Source organism: Accipiter gentilis, chromosome 10 (genome assembly GCF_929443795.1).
Source record: "Accipiter gentilis chromosome 10, bAccGen1.1, whole genome shotgun sequence".
NCBI lineage: Eukaryota > Metazoa > Chordata > Aves > Accipitriformes > Accipitridae > Astur > Astur gentilis.
This window is the reverse complement of record NC_064889.1, coordinates 26,953,115-26,972,383: the sequence shown is the minus strand read 5'-3', so window position 1 is coordinate 26,972,383 and position 19,269 is coordinate 26,953,115. Positions and strand designations below refer to the sequence as shown.

The window sequence follows — 19,269 nt, the reverse complement described above, 5'->3', positions numbered from 1 at the left end:
CCGTGCACGTCCCCTCATGGGTTTGTACAGCTCTGTCAGTTCCTGCACCCACTCCAACCATGTCTGGGATCTCCCTTCGTTCACAGTTTTATCAGTCATGAAGTCTGGGTTGATATCCCTGGAAGTGGCACCTGTAGTTTCTTGATACCTCATCAATTAGTGTCACAGGTTTGTTTCATCTCACTGTCTCTATATTTGGTTCGTCAGGTCTGTGCCTGTATGTATTGTTTCTGGTTCCCCCTTTTACCTTAGTTTCCCAACTGACAAGGTCCCTGATCTGGTAACCTTGCTGGAATAAACATTTTCACACTCTCACATGCCTTCATCAAGTAGTGTGACTGACCAGGTTTGGTTCCCATCACCTCCTCCCTAACCATTTGTCAGTCAGGTTTGTGTCCTGGTATGTTCTTGGTTACGACTTCCTCCCTTTCTTATTGTCCCTTGTGGTGTCAAAATAGGTCCTTACCAGATACTCTTAAAGGAGCAGACACTCTCTTCCACATAACCTTACAGAGCTAGTCAAAGTTATTCTGGTTTGACATTCAGCCTGCTCCATGGCATCCTCTGCAGGCTAATGGAGTGGCACAGAAACCAGGCTCCTTCCTGCAGGCTGAGACCTTGAGTATGCCTGCAGACATCAGGTATTGTAAACCTACAGGCCAGGACTGCAAGACTGTCTTTTAGTCCATCAGCTGGCAGTTGTCTTACTCTGTCCCAAGCTTGAGGCTGGTTTCAGGCTTGCCAGCACCCTATACAGTGGTATAAAGAAATTTAATGAGAGAAAAATTCTGCCTAAGTCCTCCTCCTTCTTTATGAGCATGGACAGAGAGGATAGGATGGGATCTGTTAAAATCATAGTCCATAAAGAAATAATTGTGCACACTTAGAAAAAAAACAATCATCTTGTTGGTTAAAGCAAGCTCTCGAAGTCAGGAGCCAAGTGTTGCCTTATTTGGCATTATCAGAGCTGTCTTTGGGTTCCTCCATCCTCCATCCTGGCACAGAGCAATGTGAAAAGAACAGGTCAGTGCAGCTGACTCCATACAACCTTAAACCAATCCTGTCTCTGAGTAATTAGCAGAGAGATCAGAGCTTCAACACGTTTACAACTAAAGAGTAAATTATTATTGACCAAAAATAGAGTGCTTGAATGCTGTGTGGGCAGGAGGTTACATATAAAGAGCCACAGCTGAAGGCAACCTTATTCTTTTGTTACCTCAGCATCTCACGGTAAGTCCCATCTGCTTGCTTCATACTCTGACCATGACACCTCCACAGCTCTGCAAAGAGGTGGAATATGTAGGGGCATTTTCTTCTCAGTCCCCACTTCTAACATTCCAGGTCATACTTTACATGCAATGTCAAGTTTATATGACCCAAACCACTCCAGTGCGGTGGCACAAGCAGAAGCAGAAGAGCCGTGCCATGCCGTTCCTTGGAGGGACCTTCTACAAACTTTGCTACCTCCAAGTCCTATGAAAGACACAGGAAAAATAACTCTGAAGGCAGTTGAAATTGACTGAGAAAATATATGTAATGTAGTTGATCTTTTCCTAGACATTAGATTTGTTTTCAGCAGATCACAGTGATGTGGGGAGGAACACAAGATTTTCTGTGGGACTTGGCTCTAGCTCAAGAGTTGTAAGGCTCTGTGTACACTTCAGCTGTTGGGAGAGACTACACAAGGTGTATGAATGTTTGATACAGCATATGCTCAAGACAATGGACTGTTTTTTATTTAACTGTCTCTGTCCTTTCCTTAAACATTCCACATAGATACTGAAAGCAGATTTCCTCCTGGGCTTTCTGAAGGTAAGCGCTTAACAAATAACATGTCGTTTTGCTGATTGATCCTGAGCAATGAGTGAAGCTCACCCAGACAATGGCAAGGGTAGGTGGCAAAAGACTGTGTCGTAGAACTAGGTTCACTGAAAAGGGTATATGCTATTTTAATCAATATGACCATATTAACAGTTCTTGGTAGGAAATACTCCATTTATTGGGAAAGAAAAGTGACAGATACACAAGCTTAGCCAAGAGGACATGAGAGACAGGGACAGCGATGTCTTTTTGTGGTGTAACCTGGCATTCTGTGATTTATAGATGATTAAAATTCACCCCCTGCCATCTGCACAACCACTGGAAGCCTGAAACTGAGGTTGTGTTCAGAGAGGAGGCTCAAAGTACAGTTCAAGAAGGGTCTAAGTTTATCCTGCCTTAAGTTATTTTCCTCCAGGCTAAGGTCTAGAACATTATATGCTGACTTCGGCTTATCACATAGGTCCTGAAACCAAAACAAAGTTCAGGACAATCTTGTCTCCTGTCTGATAGACGGGCCTGTTTATATACAAAGAGTCAGCTTCACGGAGAACTTAATATGCACCATTCTCTTCTAGGTTTTCTGGGGAAGGTTAGTGATTGAGTGACTGGGAGAGTTCACCAAAGCAACAGAAGGAACTCTCCGCACATGTGCTTTCCATCCTAATATCAAAAAATGTTCACTGAAATTGAAGCTGAAAGGGATGGAAGTACAGGTTATTCTTCCAGAGAATGCCTTCTTCTCTGTTCATGAATGAGTAAAGATCTAAATTTTACAATATTTGCTATTAAAGACATTCAGTAGTTTAACAGACTGTGCCCCTCGAGAAATTTTCTGATTACCTATTGGCATTTCCTGATGCTCTGCTTAACCTTTTCATGGACACTGTGAAATAATTTCTCTCTCTTTCATGTTGCTTCCCTTGAACCACACAGAGACAGGATCACATAGGCAAAAATGCTGGGCTCTATATACATAGAATACTTTCAAAGTAAGTTAAACATTGTGGATTATGTGCTTTGAAATTCCTGGGTATTAAAAGCTCTTGAGAGATGCAGTGCCTCTAAGTCCTGCAAGGTGCACATCCCATAGCAGATAGGTATTGCTGAGAGAGATGAGCCCTTCTACAGCAATGTGTCCAAAAGCAGCATTATAAATGCCTTCAGACTGCTTTCATCATTTTCTTGCACATAAAACCACTCCATGTTGATTGTTTCAGTACTGTGATGCCTTGGAAGTATACAACTGAGTTGTTCAATTCTGCCCCTTTATCTTTTTTAGCACCACAGTGCATCAGATAGCCCATGAAGTAACAGGAGTTTAGAATTTTTTTTTTTATTTTTTTTTTGCTAGCTTGTACATTAGCTTGCCTGGGAAAGAACATTCTGTTTATGCTAGTTTCTGCCTACATTATTTCTGCCTGTGTTATTTCCAGATGTTCTTGAATTATCCATGCCAGTCCTTTTGACTGTAGCAACCAATAGCATCTGTTTGTGTTGAAGAATTTCTACTAGATATTGCTAAAAATATAAAATAAAACTGAGCATAAAGCAGTTTTCTGAAATATTTCTACTAGACAGATCCCTAACTGAATGTCTGGTTCATATTGGTGCACATTAATTGTCTTTTAATGATCCATAACCAATATTACTCTATATAATATGCTAAAGCTAAAAGTTACTTTGTAATTGAAATTCTTTGAGATGTCATATCAAGTACTTATTTACCTAGATAATACTATGCTATTAATTATTACCTTCAATATACATTGTATTCCCTTATTAGCTAATTTTGTCACAGATCTGAAAATGTTTTATATTTTTTTCATATGATAAACAGGTTTGGCTTTAGGTACGTGATGATTGACCGTCACAATTTGTTCCAGTGCTTAGTATAGACAGAAACTAGTTGAACTTCTCCTGCTGGGTATTAAAACATAGAAAACAAAAGGGTGCAAAGAATACCTCTACTTAGAAATTATGTGTCAGAAGCAATCAGCTTAACTTCTGGATCTTACTTGCGTCTAAATTTTTAGACGTCTAATGAAACTATCTAAGTGGCTATGTGTATGTGGCTTTGAGAAGTATGTGGCTGTGCAGCTGTGTGAATAGCAGATAAAGATAAAGCAGGAGAAGCTTTTGAAGACTGCTAGCTTGATATTCTTTCTGGCCTCACTTGGGCACACAGGCATCCCGTTTAAGAGGGATATCTTCAAAGACAATACACGTCTGTCTACAAAAGGAACTTTCTGTATTAGGACTACTTCAGTGGCTACTTAAAATTGAGACAGAAGTTAAGTGCCTGATGTTGATTAGTCCTCTTCTTCCTTTTAGTCAATGAGCATGACCATTTTCTAGACAAATATAAATTACAAATGCACAGGCTCTCTGAATCTTTTCTGATTTCCTCCAGAGCAACTCCAGCCATGAGTTCAGACGCAGAGATGGCAATCTTTGGAGAAGCTGCTCCCTATTTACGGAAGTCTGAGAAAGAGAGAATTGAAGCGCAGAATCGCCCATTTGATGCTAAGGCAGCCTGTTTTGTAGTGGATGAAAAGCAAATGTATGTGAAAGGTACCATACAGAGTAGAGAAGGTGGCAAAGTCACAGTAAAAAAATATGATGATACTGTAAGTAATACCAATTGTTACTGATACATGATCATCCAGTTTAGGCAGTTCCCTGCCTTAGATTTCTTCTCCTTCTGGTTTTGTCAGACTGTGACTGTAAAGGATGATGAAGTCTTTCCCATGAACCCTCCCAAATTTGACAAAATCGAGGACATGGCCATGATGACCCACCTCCATGAACCCGCTGTGCTGTACAACCTCAAAGAGCGTTATGCAGCCTGGATGATCTACGTAAGTAGCAGCAGCAGTCTCCCTCTGGGTAGCTAGGAGGAACTGCTCTGCTAGGCTAAGTGGAAGCCAACGTGCTGTCTCCCTTCCTCGCAGACCTACTCGGGTCTCTTCTGCGTCACTGTCAACCCCTACAAGTGGCTGCCGGTGTACAACCCGGAGGTGGTGGCTGGCTACCGAGGCAAGAAGCGCCAGGAGGCCCCTCCACACATCTTCTCCATCTCTGACAATGCCTATCAGTTCATGCTGACTGGTGAGTCATTTGGCAAGAATGGGAAACCCTGATATAAGCAGGGCTGGCTGCTTGGTCAAGGAACACTTGACAGTTCAGGCGTCTTTAGGTGCTGTTCTACTCAGTGCCTGATGGCAACAGCTCCCATAGTCCTATGGCACAACTCAAGATTAGACTGCCTGTGGCACCTTAATGACCTCTGTGGTCATTACCTGTGTCAGATAATGAAGGAAAGGCAGTAGCTATCTATATGGCTTTGTGCCCATTCTCCTAGTAATGAATTTAAAGAAACAGTAAAGAAGAAACACAGCAGACAATGTGATTCCGATTAAACAATATTTAAGCCAAGGTCTATACATAAAAGAAAACAAATAGCAAGTGTGAAGCCTTATAAAGAACCACTGCTTGGACTTAGACTTTGGGCTGCTCCATCCCTCTATGCACAAAAAAATCCACATGCAAACTAATGCAGAATTTACCTTATCTGGTTACAAAGTGATAAATACAGTTACAACATAGTTCTTTCCCTTCAAGTCAGTTAGTTATGTCTGAGGAACAGAAGCCCTCCACATCTAATTTTAACAGCTCTTTCTGTGACTTTGTTTTCAGATCGTAACAACCAGTCAATCCTTATCACGTGAGTATATTTTGGTATGTGTGACAAAGCTGACAGAGAAGTAAAAATGTTTCCTGTTTCCTGTAACAATTAATATTTTCATTTCAATAGTGGAGAATCTGGTGCCGGGAAGACTGTCAATACAAAGCGTGTCATCCAGTATTTTGCAACAATTGCAGTTACTGGTGAGAAGAAGAAAGACCAACAGCCTGGCAAAATGCAGGTATGTCATTGACTCCCCCTTCTAGTGTTTGCCCAAGAATGTGCCTGCAGAGCAGAAACTATCAATGAATATTTTTGAGTTGCAGGACTATCAAAAGGCAGAAAGTGTAGCACAACTGAGGAGACGGTTAGGATGCACAGTCTAAGCACACCTACGCTCATTTCCCCCTGCTACCTGGCCTTCACCCCTCTGAACACTAGTGGCACTCTACTTAAAGAAACATTTTCTGAACATAGGAAAGGCCCAAGCTTCAGTTTCTCTCCAGTTTCCATTTACACAGGGGTAGTCTTCACCAGGGAGAGGAAGATAATATAAGACAGCAGTTTTCTCTGTGCTGACTGTCTATGTATCTATCCATTACTTTCCTATGAGATCAGCCATACCCACAACACCTGAGTGGCTGCAAGTGTAAAGAGAGCACTCGGTTCCCACCAGCACGTGATTGTGCCATTCCTATTCCTTGGTTCATTCCTATTGACAGGGGAAGTGCAGGAACTCTGGACTCCAGAGTGGTTGTGTTGAAGTTAAGAGTCATTTCAGTTGCATCAGATAGTAGTTTCCACTGGCTTGTTCTCCTGCCTGTGGTCAACGTAACAGCCCTGAAAAGAAGCATAAGAAAAGGGGCAGATTTAGGACAGCTGAGACCACTTGCCTGATAGTTTGAAAGTAACCTCAGAAAGGATCCTTCCAGGGAAGAAAGCACATGCCCTGATGCCTCTTTCTGCTGAGCAGCCCAGCTGCTGCAATCTGAGCCCACTGATGCATTTGCAAGGCGTGGGCTTCATTCCCTAGCACAGAACAAGAAACAAACATCTTTGTGGCACAAGTATGTGTCAGCACAGCCTGTAAGATGGTATGTGCATCAAAGCGGGTGACACGTGTCAGCATGTTATTTGAGTACCCAAGGGCACAGCGGAACCTAAGGAGATTCCAAGGCTGAATATTCTTTTTGCACTCAGAGGCAGGTGTCTGTGATTGATGGGTTGTTATGGCCAAGGCAAGTTCAACACAAGCAGTCTTTCCATCAGCACCATTTCAGAATCTCCTGGGCTCAGCTTTCACCAGCTGCTCACTCTGCCAGGACTGATCTCAGAAAACACTTTGAGACAGCTGAGAGATGTACTGACCATGACTGATATAAGGAAAATCACCTGGCTTTCAGATGGGCAACAACCTGTTCTGCCATATTCTCAGTTTATTCACAGAATACTCTATTTTTTAGTATTCACAATCTCTGTAACAGTAATATGTGCCTCTTCATAAAAACATTAAATAAACCACTCAGGTTATTGTTCTGTCTAGGCCAGCATCCTATTTCAGATGCGAGCTGAAATCAGACACCAGGCAAGGGTATATGAATAAGGGAAACATGTAACTGCATTTCTCCAGAATATTGTCAGCCTCCAGCACTTTGTCACCCAGCCTGTAGACGAGACTCCAGAATGAATTTGTGTAAAGAATTGCCATGTCTTCTTCCATGCTGCTCTCTTGTGAGTTCCCTCATCACAGCTGTGCACTAAAAAGAGGTTTGGTGTTGGTGTAGTCAGTTGCACTGACACATACATCTCTTCTCTTCTCTTCTCTTCTCTTCTCTTCTCTTCTCTTCTCTTCTCTTCTCTTTTCTCTTCTCTTAAATGAGGAATTCCATTTAGAAAGCTGAAACATACATGCGAGAGGGCATTACTCTATGGATTTGGGATTTTTTGTTTTTAAAAAAAAATTATATAGAGCTTCATATGCTACTGTGTTGCCGTAATTTTATAGGCTCCGTCTTCATGGTGGACTAATAAAAACTAATTTAAACCCCTTGTGCCATCTGCAGACAGTGTTGGGAATGGCACTCCCTCTCCATTGCAAGATGTTAAAGGCTGCACTGAACAAACACCACGTACAAAGATGCAGCAACTTGAGCCGTGCTGCTCATCTTTCTCCTGGATAAAAACTTTTTTTTTTTTTCCTTATTCTTTGTTTTCCACTTCTGTTTTGGAAATTATCCCTGGCAACACTTTCATGCCCTGACTACATAGGGATCAATCGTGACTTTGCAAAAAGCTTTGAGAAAAGCTTTGTTCTATCAGTCCAAAAAAGCACATGGTGACTCTGCTTCCTGGACCATATTGCACACAAAAGGAGAGACATTAATGTCACACAAGCTTCTTTCCTCCCCTATTTTTGCAGTTAACAGGAGTGATACAATACTATATCAAAACTTTGCAAGGTGATCATTCCTTCTGCAGTCGTGCAGCAAAAAACCTCAGAGTTTCTATTCCGTTTTTTTTAAGTTTGGTATTTGAGTCTCAGGCTCTGTCCATGTCCCACTCTTCTTTTCAAAGAATGTCTGGAGATGTATTTCTGCACACTGGAAGGCTGCTGGTTGTTTGAATGCAATTGCAAAACTTTACATTCACCCCTGCTAGGTGTTTCCCACTAAAGACTGTACCTCTGTGTGTATGTCCTGGGCTTGAGTAACCTCCAGAAAAAAATCTCAGAATTTTCACATTTTCTTTAGCTGTCGTGGCCTTTGTGAATGGGAATGTGGAAGCACCTCTCCCATACAGATTTCAAACTCCCTGAGCTCCACTGTAGTGACTCTGTATGTGATACCAAATATATGATAGCATGTACAAGAATGAAACAAAATACAGTTCTGTCTTTCAGCACTCTTCCCTTTGAAACCAATGGCAATATTAAAGAGTGATGGGTGATGAGCGCTTAAAAACTGCTAAATTCTAGGTTAAAATCACGTATGAAGTGTAAAAACAATCTGTTTGTAATATTTCCTTTGCAATATTTGTTATTAACCAGTAGTAAAGTTTGATATGAAGCTTTTTCTCCTGTAACTAGGGAACTCTGGAGGATCAGATCATCCAGGCCAACCCGTTGCTGGAGGCCTTTGGCAATGCCAAGACTGTGAGGAACGACAACTCCTCACGCTTTGTGAGTTCATTTCGGATTTGTTGGAATGCAGACATCTAATACATTTCTCATTCATTGATCACTATAACCTGTGGGATGATCTTAACTGCTTGATAGGGAAAATTCATCCGGATTCACTTTGGAACAACTGGCAAGCTGGCCTCTGCAGATATTGAAACCTGTGAGTTGAAGCAAGTCAGTGCATGCAGAATCTGTGCATTTATGATCTCAAGTTTACCAGGAGACAAACAGCATGTCTGTTTTGGTTAGATCTTCTGGAGAAATCCAGAGTGACTTTCCAGCTGGCCAGTGAAAGGAGCTATCATATTTTTTACCAGATAATGTCCAACAAGAAGCCAGAGCTCATTGGTGAGTTCCAGCAGTGCTGGGTTTGGCTCAGTGAGTGCTTTCTCTTTCCACTGTGACCTGCCCTGGTGCCATGAAAGGTTCCCTGTATACCTGCAGATCTCCTTCTTATCTCCACCAACCCCTACGACTTTCCCTACGTGAGCCAAGGAGAAGTCACTGTTGCCAGTATTGACGACAGCGAGGAGCTGCTGGCGACGGATGTGAGTTCAGCAGAGCACCTGTGGGGTGGCCTCACAGTCAGACCGGCTGCAGCCAGGGAGGCACAGCTGGCCCCAGGACCATCAACCGCCAGGCTCTGCTGCCTGCAGCGGCCACAGGGCCAGCCTGGTGCTGCATGTGCTCAATGCGGGCAAGGAGGCGAGGAGACAGGGGGAGACACCCCCCCTTCCCATCACAGTGCACATGCCTCTTAACAGCACCTTGTGTTTCTCTCGCCTTCCTCAACTTGTCTGTTGCCTCTGTAGAACGCTGTGGACATCCTGGGCTTCAGCCCAGATGAGAAGGTGGGGATGTACAAGCTGACGGGGGCCGTCATGCATTACGGGAACATGAAGTTCAAGCAGAAGCAGCGGGAGGAGCAGGCAGAGCCGGACAGCACAGAAGGTAACGTTAACAGCAGAGTTTGCTCGTGAACTGCACCAGGAGACAAGCTAGAAACCCTGCCCCATAAAGTGCCCAACACTTTGAGAATGATTTTCCCTTCCAGAAACTAAATTGTTTAAGTTTGTTGCAAGTTCCACAAAATCAGCGATTTAATTTATGCTCTGCAAGGAAACAGACATAAAGATGAAGCATTGCTCCAGCCCTCCAGGTGTGGAACAGGAGTGTGCTGTAGCTGAGACTCTGCCTGTGTTGGGGGAAAAACATTCTCCATGGGACTGGACAGGAGCTTCCCTTGACAATAGGTGCATTTGAGTAGCACTGAAAGTAGGCTCCTTGTAACAGAAACATCCTAGAGGACCAGGACACCATTCCTTCTCTCTTTTGAACTCATCTGTTGTCTCTGATCCTAGTGGCTGACAAAGCTGGCTACCTAATGGGTCTGAATTCTGCTGATTTGCTCAAGGCTTTATGCTATCCCAGAGTGAAAGTTGGGAATGAATACGTAACTAAAGGACAAAATGTCCAACAGGTACCTAGACAGCTGATCAGCTTTTCATTTTGTTCAGACAGTTCTTTCAAGTTTAAAGCTAACTCAATTTTCATTACTGCCATGGCCATGTTTCTTACAGGTATACAATTCAGTGGGTGCATTGGCTAAATCAGTCTATGAGAAGATGTTCCTATGGATGGTTATTCGAATCAACCAACAGCTGGATACAAAGCAGCCCAGACAGCATTTCATTGGTGTCCTGGACATTGCTGGCTTTGAAATTTTTGATGTGAGTTACAGTAGGTATGCTTGCCCATTGATGACTTTTCCAAACTAACTGACATTTTTTTATATTTTGAATTTGCAGTTCAACAGCTTGGAGCAGCTGTGCATCAACTTCACCAATGAGAAACTGCAACAGTTCTTCAACCACCACATGTTCGTGCTGGAGCAGGAAGAGTACAAGAAAGAAGGAATTGAATGGGAGTTCATTGACTTTGGGATGGACTTGGCTGCCTGCATTGAACTCATTGAGAAGGTAGAGGAAATCTTTTCATTTTAGGAGAGCACATTTCTTTCATGGTTATTTATTTTAGTCCAGTCATTCTTAATAAATTGACACATTACTGTTGAATGATGCTCTCACATAAGAGGCAGTGTATAAAACCAGTGCTTTTGGAATGACAGGCTCCCTTTGCACAAACAATGATGTCCTGAGCAACATGGCTGGGGTGGAAGGGAGAGGGGGTACACGATGTTAATTTGGTGCCTTTAACAGGACTGTCTTTAACAGTAAGGTGAACCTCAAGTCTTACTCCTTGCAGTAACAGACAGAATTAAGTTCCTAGTTCTAAAAACACAACACTTTCTGGCCCCTCTGTTGCTGCCCGCTGCTACTGCACTGGGGATCTTAATGGGAATTAATCCTTCACTGCTACATAACAAGCCAGTGTCCAGTGGTTGTGCACAGCACTTACACATGACGTGGAAATCCAATATGCATATACACAAATATCTCCCTTCTCAGGAGCATACAGGTATCTGCTCCCAACTCTATCATTCATGCCTAGTACCCAGTGATGGATTCAGCCATCCCACATGCATGTTCACTGCTTGATATTCATACCCATGGGTTAGACCTTTGCACACGAGCCTCACGTTTCTTGCTAACCACCCACACGTCCCACCACATAGCAGCATCTACAGGCAGCGCTACCATTCACAGCTAGCGCCTGTTGCCTATTGCTATATTTAACACCCAAAATCCACACTTACTGTTCAGTAACAGTAAATTACACTGTATGTAACACGTTTTGTGTTCCATATCTATGCAATAGAGTATTAGAGCCAGAGGAATCAGAACACCTATGCTGACCTAATACTGTAGTCTCTTGTAATGACAGAAAAGTAAACGACACTTCTAGGATGCAAATCATCTCCTTATAAAGTATGTTCTGTTAGTGATTCTATAAATGTCTTTATAATGCTTCCATCACAGAAGAGCAATCTGGACGGCTAACTCAGATCTAGATTCTGTTTACAGACACCTACAGTTAGGCAAGATGAATGCTAACCCCAGAGCTCTCACGCAGCAGCCACACTTAGAGAGCAAAATCTTCATTCAAAACATGGCATTCCTGCCCAACATCTACCTCCTGTGGTTGCTTCTGCTCTAGAGGATCCCTGATTCTAGCTCTGGCAGCAATGTTGTTGAATTCAGATGTAAGCATCTACTAGCATCTTATTAATTTAATAAAAAAAAAAAAGGTTCATACAAAGAAGGAAATCCTAGAATTCTCTCTAGGCCAATTAATGCAGGTCACATCAGTGTCTCCAGCAAAATCAGAGGACATGTGTTTATCTGCACTATCATAAGATACCTAATGTAGCTCAGATGAAAGCTCTGATGTTGCTGAGAATGTGCCTACATCTCCGTACTATAATACTTCCAATTTTAAATACAATTCTGAGACAAATTAAAAGTCTGTTGCTAGTCTAAAGTGCCAGATTATTGTCATTTACACTCCATATAAGGTGAGGAAAATCTGATTGATCATGCACATTCACTGGACAGAACAGGAGTTGTTAGATATTAGTTATCTATGCACATTCATGAGGAGCCATCAAATTAAGCTCATGTTGACAGTTGCAACCTGATGGCTTGTAACAGACGTAGACAACAGCATCAGTCCCACAGACAGGACACTGACACCTACTTCCTAATGATGTAGGGTAAAGATGATTGAAACAATTCATTATAATATGTATATATAAGTATATATAGCCTTTCAAAGATGCATGTAAACAGTATTGTCAAGTTCCCATGTTTACAGGTAGTAGCTTGAGCAACACAGACTAATTATAGTTTCCCTGATTATTATAGTAACTAGTGTTGTATTAAGAACTTGTGCAGTACAAATTACAGTCACTGAAACAAGCCACAAATCATTTGCAATGTGACATTTTATTTACTTTTCCTCTCACCACCACCTACTTGCTTCATGTATTCATATTTCTCCCAGCCCATGGGCATCTTCTCCATCCTGGAAGAGGAGTGCATGTTCCCCAAGGCAACTGACACCTCTTTCAAGAACAAGCTCTATGACCAACATCTGGGAAAGTCCAACAACTTCCAGAAGCCCAAGCCTCTCAAAGGCAAGGCTGAGGCCCACTTCTCCCTGGTGCACTATGCTGGCACGGTGGACTACAACATCTCTGGCTGGCTTGACAAGAACAAGGATCCCTTGAATGAAACAGTTGTGGGGCTGTACCAGAAATCATCCTTGAAGCTGCTGTCCTTCCTTTTCTCTAACTATGCCGGTGCAGAAACAAGTAAGTGCTTTTTCAGTAATGATCAATAAGGCAAGAAACAACTAAAGTCTACTTCTGCTTCTCCTCTCTGTGGTATACTCTAGACTCTCTATCATCCCCTAATGTGACCTTGTTCTTGTGTGCACCCAGATATGCCACAACTAAGATACCAACATGCAGAACTGCTGAAAATACCACATTCATGTAGTCCAGATAAGTAAAACTCAGCAAGTCCAAAACAAAGTGGCAGGAGGTGTATGTTTCCTGACTTACTGTGTTGTGAATCATGTGCACGCTTACTCATCCTCTAGACAGGTGCCAAATATACATGCAAAGTGCAAGCAGTTGCACAGTTTTGTTTCCTGAGGTGAACTGTAAGAACTAAGAGACCATGGAACTACTTCATATCCATCTAAGCAGTCCTGGAGTTGCAAGGGAAAAGAAGAGAGACAGAGAATATAATTTAGAAGTCCTGTAAGGGCATCAGAGAGCAGGGCAATCTTTTGCCCTTTTTTGTGGCTGAAAACCATCAAGTTGGACAGTCAATAGGTCTGCCTTACCAAAAATGGCCACACAGATTTTTACAAAAAAAACCAATATTCTGGCAGCCTGGATGCCAGGCAAAAAGAAGAGCTAGCATACAGTAGCAGGCAACTCAGCCATCAGGCATATGCACTGTGGGGTTTGAGGCACAAGAGAGTACTGCATCGGGACTTTCTTGCAGTTCAGTCTGACTGACATAACAACGTGTCTGAGCAAGCTCCTAGGAAACACTGGGGATGAGTCAGCTGTGGTCCTTGCAAGTATCATCAATATAAGGAAGGAGAGAAGAAAAGGTTGAGGGGATAAAATTTTGGATATGGTGTGAAGTTCAGAGCACAAAGACTCCATTTAAGTCTCAATTTAATTGGCTTCAACAGTGCAGCAAATATGAAAAGGCACTGAGCTGCTTGCACTTGTATTCCTGAGACTATAACTTGCTTCCTGCCTTGGGGCTGCCATAACTCAGAACATTAGATTAGGAGATTTTTCTAAAGAAGACTTCACTGCACTGATAAACAAATGTCCACTGCTGAACCACATTCTTGTGGCCTTCCACCTAATAAAAAAAATAAAAATAAAAAATGGGGCTATATCTATAAGTAAAAGCAATGTGACTAGTAGCAGAGAGTACACTGTTATGAAACTTATGTCAGGACATAGTGTTCCATACCACCAAAGCCATATACATTATGATGCAACCTAAATCATGCATCTGAGACCAAATATACCATACACTGATCAACAACCAGCTAGCAGCAGTTCACTAAAACTGTCATGCAACAGTGGGTCGGTATTTGCAATTAATTCTTTTTTCGGCCCATGATCAAAGAAAGGAAGGTGAGGCCTACAAAACACACTGCTTACTCTAACCATTTACCTCCTATCTACTTCTTCCAAGGTGATAGTGGTGGTGGCAAGAAAGGTGCTAAGAAGAAGGGGGGCTCTTTCCAGACGGTGTCTGCTGTGTTCAGGGTATGTGAATTTCCTTTTAAATGAGCCATGCTTCCACAAAAATGGTCCAAGGGCTGGAACACCTCTCCTATGAAGAAAGGCTGAGAGAGGTGGGGTTGTTCAGCCTGGAAAAGAAAAGGCTCTGGGGACACCTCACTGCAGCTTTTCATTATATAAAGGGGGCTTATCAGAAAGATGGAGAAAGACTTTTTACCAGAGCCTATAGCGACAGGAAAAGAGGCAACAGTTTTAAAGTGAAAGAGGGTAGGTTTAGACTGGACATAAGGAAGAAATTTTTTTACAATGAGGGTGGTGAGATGCTGGAACAAGTTGCCCAGAGATGTTGTGGCTGCCCCATCATTGGAAGTGTTCAAGGTCAGGTTGGACGGAGCTTGGAGCAACCTGATCTAGTGAAAGACGCCCCTGCCCATGGCAGGGGTGTTGGACTCAATGATCTTCAAAGGCTGCTTCCAATTCAAGCCATTCTGTGATTCTATAACTCCTTGACATTTGAATAAGAATGCAAAAGCTTTGTAGCTCAAAGCTGAAACCATGTTTTGTTCTAACACAGGAAAATCTAAACAAGTTGATGACTAACCTGAGAAGTACCCATCCTCACTTTGTGCGTTGCCTGATTCCTAATGAGACCAAGACACCTGGTAAGTCTGTCATTATACTCTGAAGACAGAGGACTGATGGGAATTGGCCTGCTTAGCTTCCACACCAATTTCTTCCAGAACAGCTCCCTTTGCATGTGAAGTTCTTGTGGGGGTTGGCCTGTGGGACAGTGCCCAAGTAAACCTTCTTGTATTGCTCACCATGTCTGTAAAATTTTGAGCATTACATGGTCCACAACACTTACCCATCTTTGCTTAATGTGTGTACAGAGCTGAAGATGATAAAGATGGGATTGATAACAGCTGATGAAATTGTCTCTTGTGGGTAACAGTGTTAGCAAATCCCTAACAAATGCCTAGATTTAAGGACCATTGTGTCATTCAGAACTGTTGGGTTCAGCCCAAGACCATTTACCAGTTTCTAAATATTCAGTCTTAGGATCTGATTCACTGAGCTGGAAGACTGTCAAAGAAATCATATATCATTTGTAGAATTCCATGTACAAGCTGCTGGGTGCTGCTAGCTCTTGGAAAGCATTTTGATATGCAGTTACTTTTTTCCCTTTAATTAAATATTAAACTCTCACAAAAGGTTTAGTCTCCAAGAACAGTCAAGTTTGGGAGTATTTTCACATGGCCCTTAAATTAAAGTACTTGGGGAGAGACTTGCCTGGGGGGTGTTTAGGAGTCTAATCATTATGAGGTCTGATACTGGTAGAATGATAAGGTTAATACTGGTAGAATGTAGTGGATGTAATAGGAATACCAGGAAACAGGAGCTTAGTATCTGTTTAATCTGCTTAGGAAACAAAAGACCAATTTCAGAACGTTTCTTAACTTTCTTGTTTATGCGTCTCTGTGTAACCCTGAAGACCACAAGCAGGATTTAAGCAACACACATATGTATGAAATTCACATTTCAGCTATTCATCTAAACTCCTTTTATATTCAGTGGAGAGAAGCTGGCATTTTAAGGTATGACTCATCTGGCCCCTTTTATACATCTATCTTAGGATGAGATGAATCACATTCTAGAAGAAACTGTTTCACTCCACTGAAGCACTATAAATGAAGCACAAATGGAAGTGTCCAACACTTCATATCCTAAAGTGAAGAAAGAGGAATCCCACTGGGGTCTTGACAGTTGAGAAGGTGTAAAGGGGGAATTAAGGAAACCTACTAAAATAGAAAAGCATATCTGAATGAATGATTTTTCCAGATATGGCTGTCATTTTAATGTTCAGTTGGTTGTTTTGACAGAGGTGACTCAGAGGGAATCTTGACTTTTGCCTTCTAAGAAAAAGAAAAGTAGCACTGTGTGAGCAAAATTAAGGGTGGTGAAGTGAAGGAAGAGAAACTGGACATCTTCTGATTTTTATCTGGTTTTAGGCTGCTAATGCTCAACTTTTCTAACAATTCCTTTGGGTACAACTTTATTGATTACACTGAAAAGATAAAGTTAAGGTTATGGGCCATTCTGTACTAATCAATGTCTCTAACAGCTGGTGGAAATTTCTGCATGACGAAGTGGTTCCAAGGGGGTTTTATTCTGCCAGTTGTACTTTGTTTGTAATACTTGGACATAAGACTTAGAAATACAGTTGATTATTATCCAATAGATATTTTAGGACGAGAAAGATAATTCTTCCAATTTCAATCAACTGTCCTCTACTTGCAGACTGAGAGCTTTAAGCAACCTCCTTATCTACTCCTGTGTTGGAACCTAGCTATCAAATCTAACCAAGTTTGAGTATAGTCAATGCTTGCATGGCAGATTCAAGGTAAAATCTTACATAATGTGTAGAGCTGATTGTCTAGATGATACTACACTCTACATTGTGCCACCTCTACCTACATCCAGTGAGGATGCTGATGCTGTTGAAGATTTTTCAGCTTGTGTCCTAAAGCACCCTCTTGCCATTTTTGAGTAATGTGGCCTTATGCCTTTTGGCCATTGGTGATTCACAAGCAGTGCCAGCCCTAGCATTCTTAGTAAAAGCTCAGCTCACTGAAACAGCTTTCTTTAACTTGTATGAATTGAAGGAATGTTCTGTCTTTACTTCCTGCATCTTTAATCAAGAACTGGTTGAATTTTATCCAAAAAAGGGAGGTCATTCTGAATGCTAATACATATGGACATACTTTGGAAGAAAAGGAGAATCATGATGGATGTATTTTGTTTAAGGTGAAATGGACCATTATTTGGTGATGCATCAGCTGCGGTGCAATGGAGTTCTAGAAGGCATCCGAATTTGCAGGAAGGGGTTTCCAAGCAGAATCCTTTATGCAGACTTTAAGCAACGGTAGGTCTTCAGTTATTACTGTCTGTTAAGATAAGACCTCACTCAGTAAACCCACAACTCGGGTGACAAGTCCAGTGACACCATGGAGAGACACCCTCTGAATCAGACTAGATTAGTGGCTTTTGAGGGAACCAAGTGATTAATACTGTCTTAGGTCACTCCAGTCTTTCCCTCTTTAACCAGACCAGAGATTTCTTGATTAACCAGAACTAGTATCATTTCTAAACTGTAGTCAATGCCTGATGATTCAAAGAGAAGCAAAATGCTTGTAGTGTAATGAATTGTGTCATTATAGACTGCTCTTTGCAGGTCTCCCAGAGCATAGATACAAAACCAATACACATCATCACAGCCTCCTTACAGTGCGCTGACTAAGCATTCAAAAACCCAAGGCTCTGCCAGTGCTCTGTCACTGGCCTGTATCCTGTGCCTTGTTTTCCTCATCATTAAAACAGAGACAATTAAACTGATTCATGTGAGCTCAGTTGCTATAAAGTGCTGAATCGGAACTGGCTGCTGTTATAAATAAATGTACCAGTAGCATCTTCCATGCGGAACTGGTGTGAAAAGGACCCAAGACATCTCTGAAAATGCCCTGCAACCTGATGTTCAGTAAGGCATTATCTGGTCTCAGTTGTCAAATCATAATTTGATGTGACAGGTGAAGGAATCTATCCATAATGGCCATGGTCCAGAACACAGAGTGCTTTATAGTTCAAAGGAAATGTGCTGAAGTTCAGGAGGAACTACAATGGAAGCCTAAAATAGAGAATAAATTCACTGCACCATTATCACTGTCTTGATTTTACATATTCTCTTTCAACGCAGACTTGAGAATAAGAAGTGTTCCACAGTGTACAGTCACAGATCCTCATTGATATATCTGAAGAAACTCCTTTAGAATGATTAGGTGATCCTGTCCATGACACAGGATTACCTTAATCATTAAGTTACCCTGCAAAATGCTAAGACTGCTGTTAGCATTTACAGAATAATACCATGACATTTTAGTCCAAACTCAAGGATTCAGTGGTACAACTTGCAGAGACCGTGAGCTGTGTGAGACCTGTATTCCCTTTGGAATATAGCTGATTTTTGTTAGTAGTTTAATTAATCCTCAACTTTAATTTGAGTAGCATTCCTCTGATTAATGACACAAGAGAAGATGTTGACATGTTCTCACTATGTTCTTCCTAATTCCTGGACCTGCAGACACTCTTAAGTATGCACATTAATTCTGTATGTAACAACATACTGTGTTGTTACACAGCCAACAGATTACTCTGAAGAGTAGACGTGTCCCCTTGTCATCACATTCTGTTCAGCCAAGACTGTCTAGATTTCAGATGGCATATTCAGCCACTTTCAGATAGCTCAGCTTCCATATATTTTATGATATATGATGGATCCTATTTTCCTCACCCTGTTTGCAACCAGTCCTTGCAACCTGTCTTACCACAGGTACAAGATTCTTAATGCCTCAGCCATTCCAGAAGGCCAATTCATTGACAGCAAAAAGGCTTCGGAAAAGCTTCTTTCCTCCATTGATGTTGACCACAACCAATACAGATTTGGCCACACCAAGGTAAAGCCCTTGTGGAAGAGTGGGTATAATCAATGGCAAAAATTTTGTTTGTTGAAAGTATTTCTTGCGTATGAAATCAGCCCTCAGGATGATTAGAAACAAAGAACACCACTATCAAGAAGGAGTACAGAAAACTTGTCTGGTTCTGGGGGTAAGTGTGAGGGGTAGCACTCAGCCCTGGGAACACCACATTACCAGAGTGACACAGCGTGGCTGCAGCTAGAACTAGTGCTGCCCCTTTCTCCTGCCAGCTGAACTCATTTATATCAGTGCATATTAGACAACCTCAGACAAGTTTGGACAGTCAAACTTTTCAGGGGATTTAGGCACACAC

At 41.9% G+C, this 19,269-nt stretch overlaps 1 protein-coding gene across 2 annotated transcripts in view; it reads left to right on the top strand.

Annotated features, from left to right (window-relative positions):
• Positions 1–1,696: 1,696 nt before the first annotated feature.
• Positions 1,697–19,269, top strand: part of LOC126043972 (myosin-13) — a 37,776-nt gene continuing 20,203 nt past the window's right edge. The window contains exons 1-19 of one of the 2 annotated variants that reach the window (XM_049813031.1): positions 1,697–1,812; positions 4,232–4,448; positions 4,536–4,679; positions 4,773–4,929; positions 5,518–5,545; positions 5,636–5,747; positions 8,592–8,684; positions 8,781–8,844; positions 8,934–9,032; positions 9,129–9,232; positions 9,497–9,635; positions 10,046–10,164; positions 10,265–10,414; positions 10,493–10,663; positions 12,648–12,957; positions 14,378–14,451; positions 15,002–15,089; positions 17,233–17,350; positions 18,812–18,935. In XM_049813031.1, the coding sequence (XP_049668988.1) occupies positions 4,245–4,448; positions 4,536–4,679; positions 4,773–4,929; positions 5,518–5,545; positions 5,636–5,747; positions 8,592–8,684; positions 8,781–8,844; positions 8,934–9,032; positions 9,129–9,232; positions 9,497–9,635; positions 10,046–10,164; positions 10,265–10,414; positions 10,493–10,663; positions 12,648–12,957; positions 14,378–14,451; positions 15,002–15,089; positions 17,233–17,350; positions 18,812–18,935 (2,298 nt within the window). In that variant the 5' untranslated portion in view covers positions 1,697–1,812; positions 4,232–4,244. Of the gene's footprint in view, positions 1,813–4,231; positions 4,449–4,535; positions 4,680–4,772; positions 4,930–5,493; positions 5,546–5,635; positions 5,748–8,591; positions 8,685–8,780; positions 8,845–8,933; positions 9,033–9,128; positions 9,233–9,496; positions 9,636–10,045; positions 10,165–10,264; positions 10,415–10,492; positions 10,664–12,647; positions 12,958–14,377; positions 14,452–15,001; positions 15,090–17,232; positions 17,351–18,811; positions 18,936–19,269 lie in introns of both variants that reach the window. The other variant, XM_049813030.1, reaches the window with a different exon arrangement.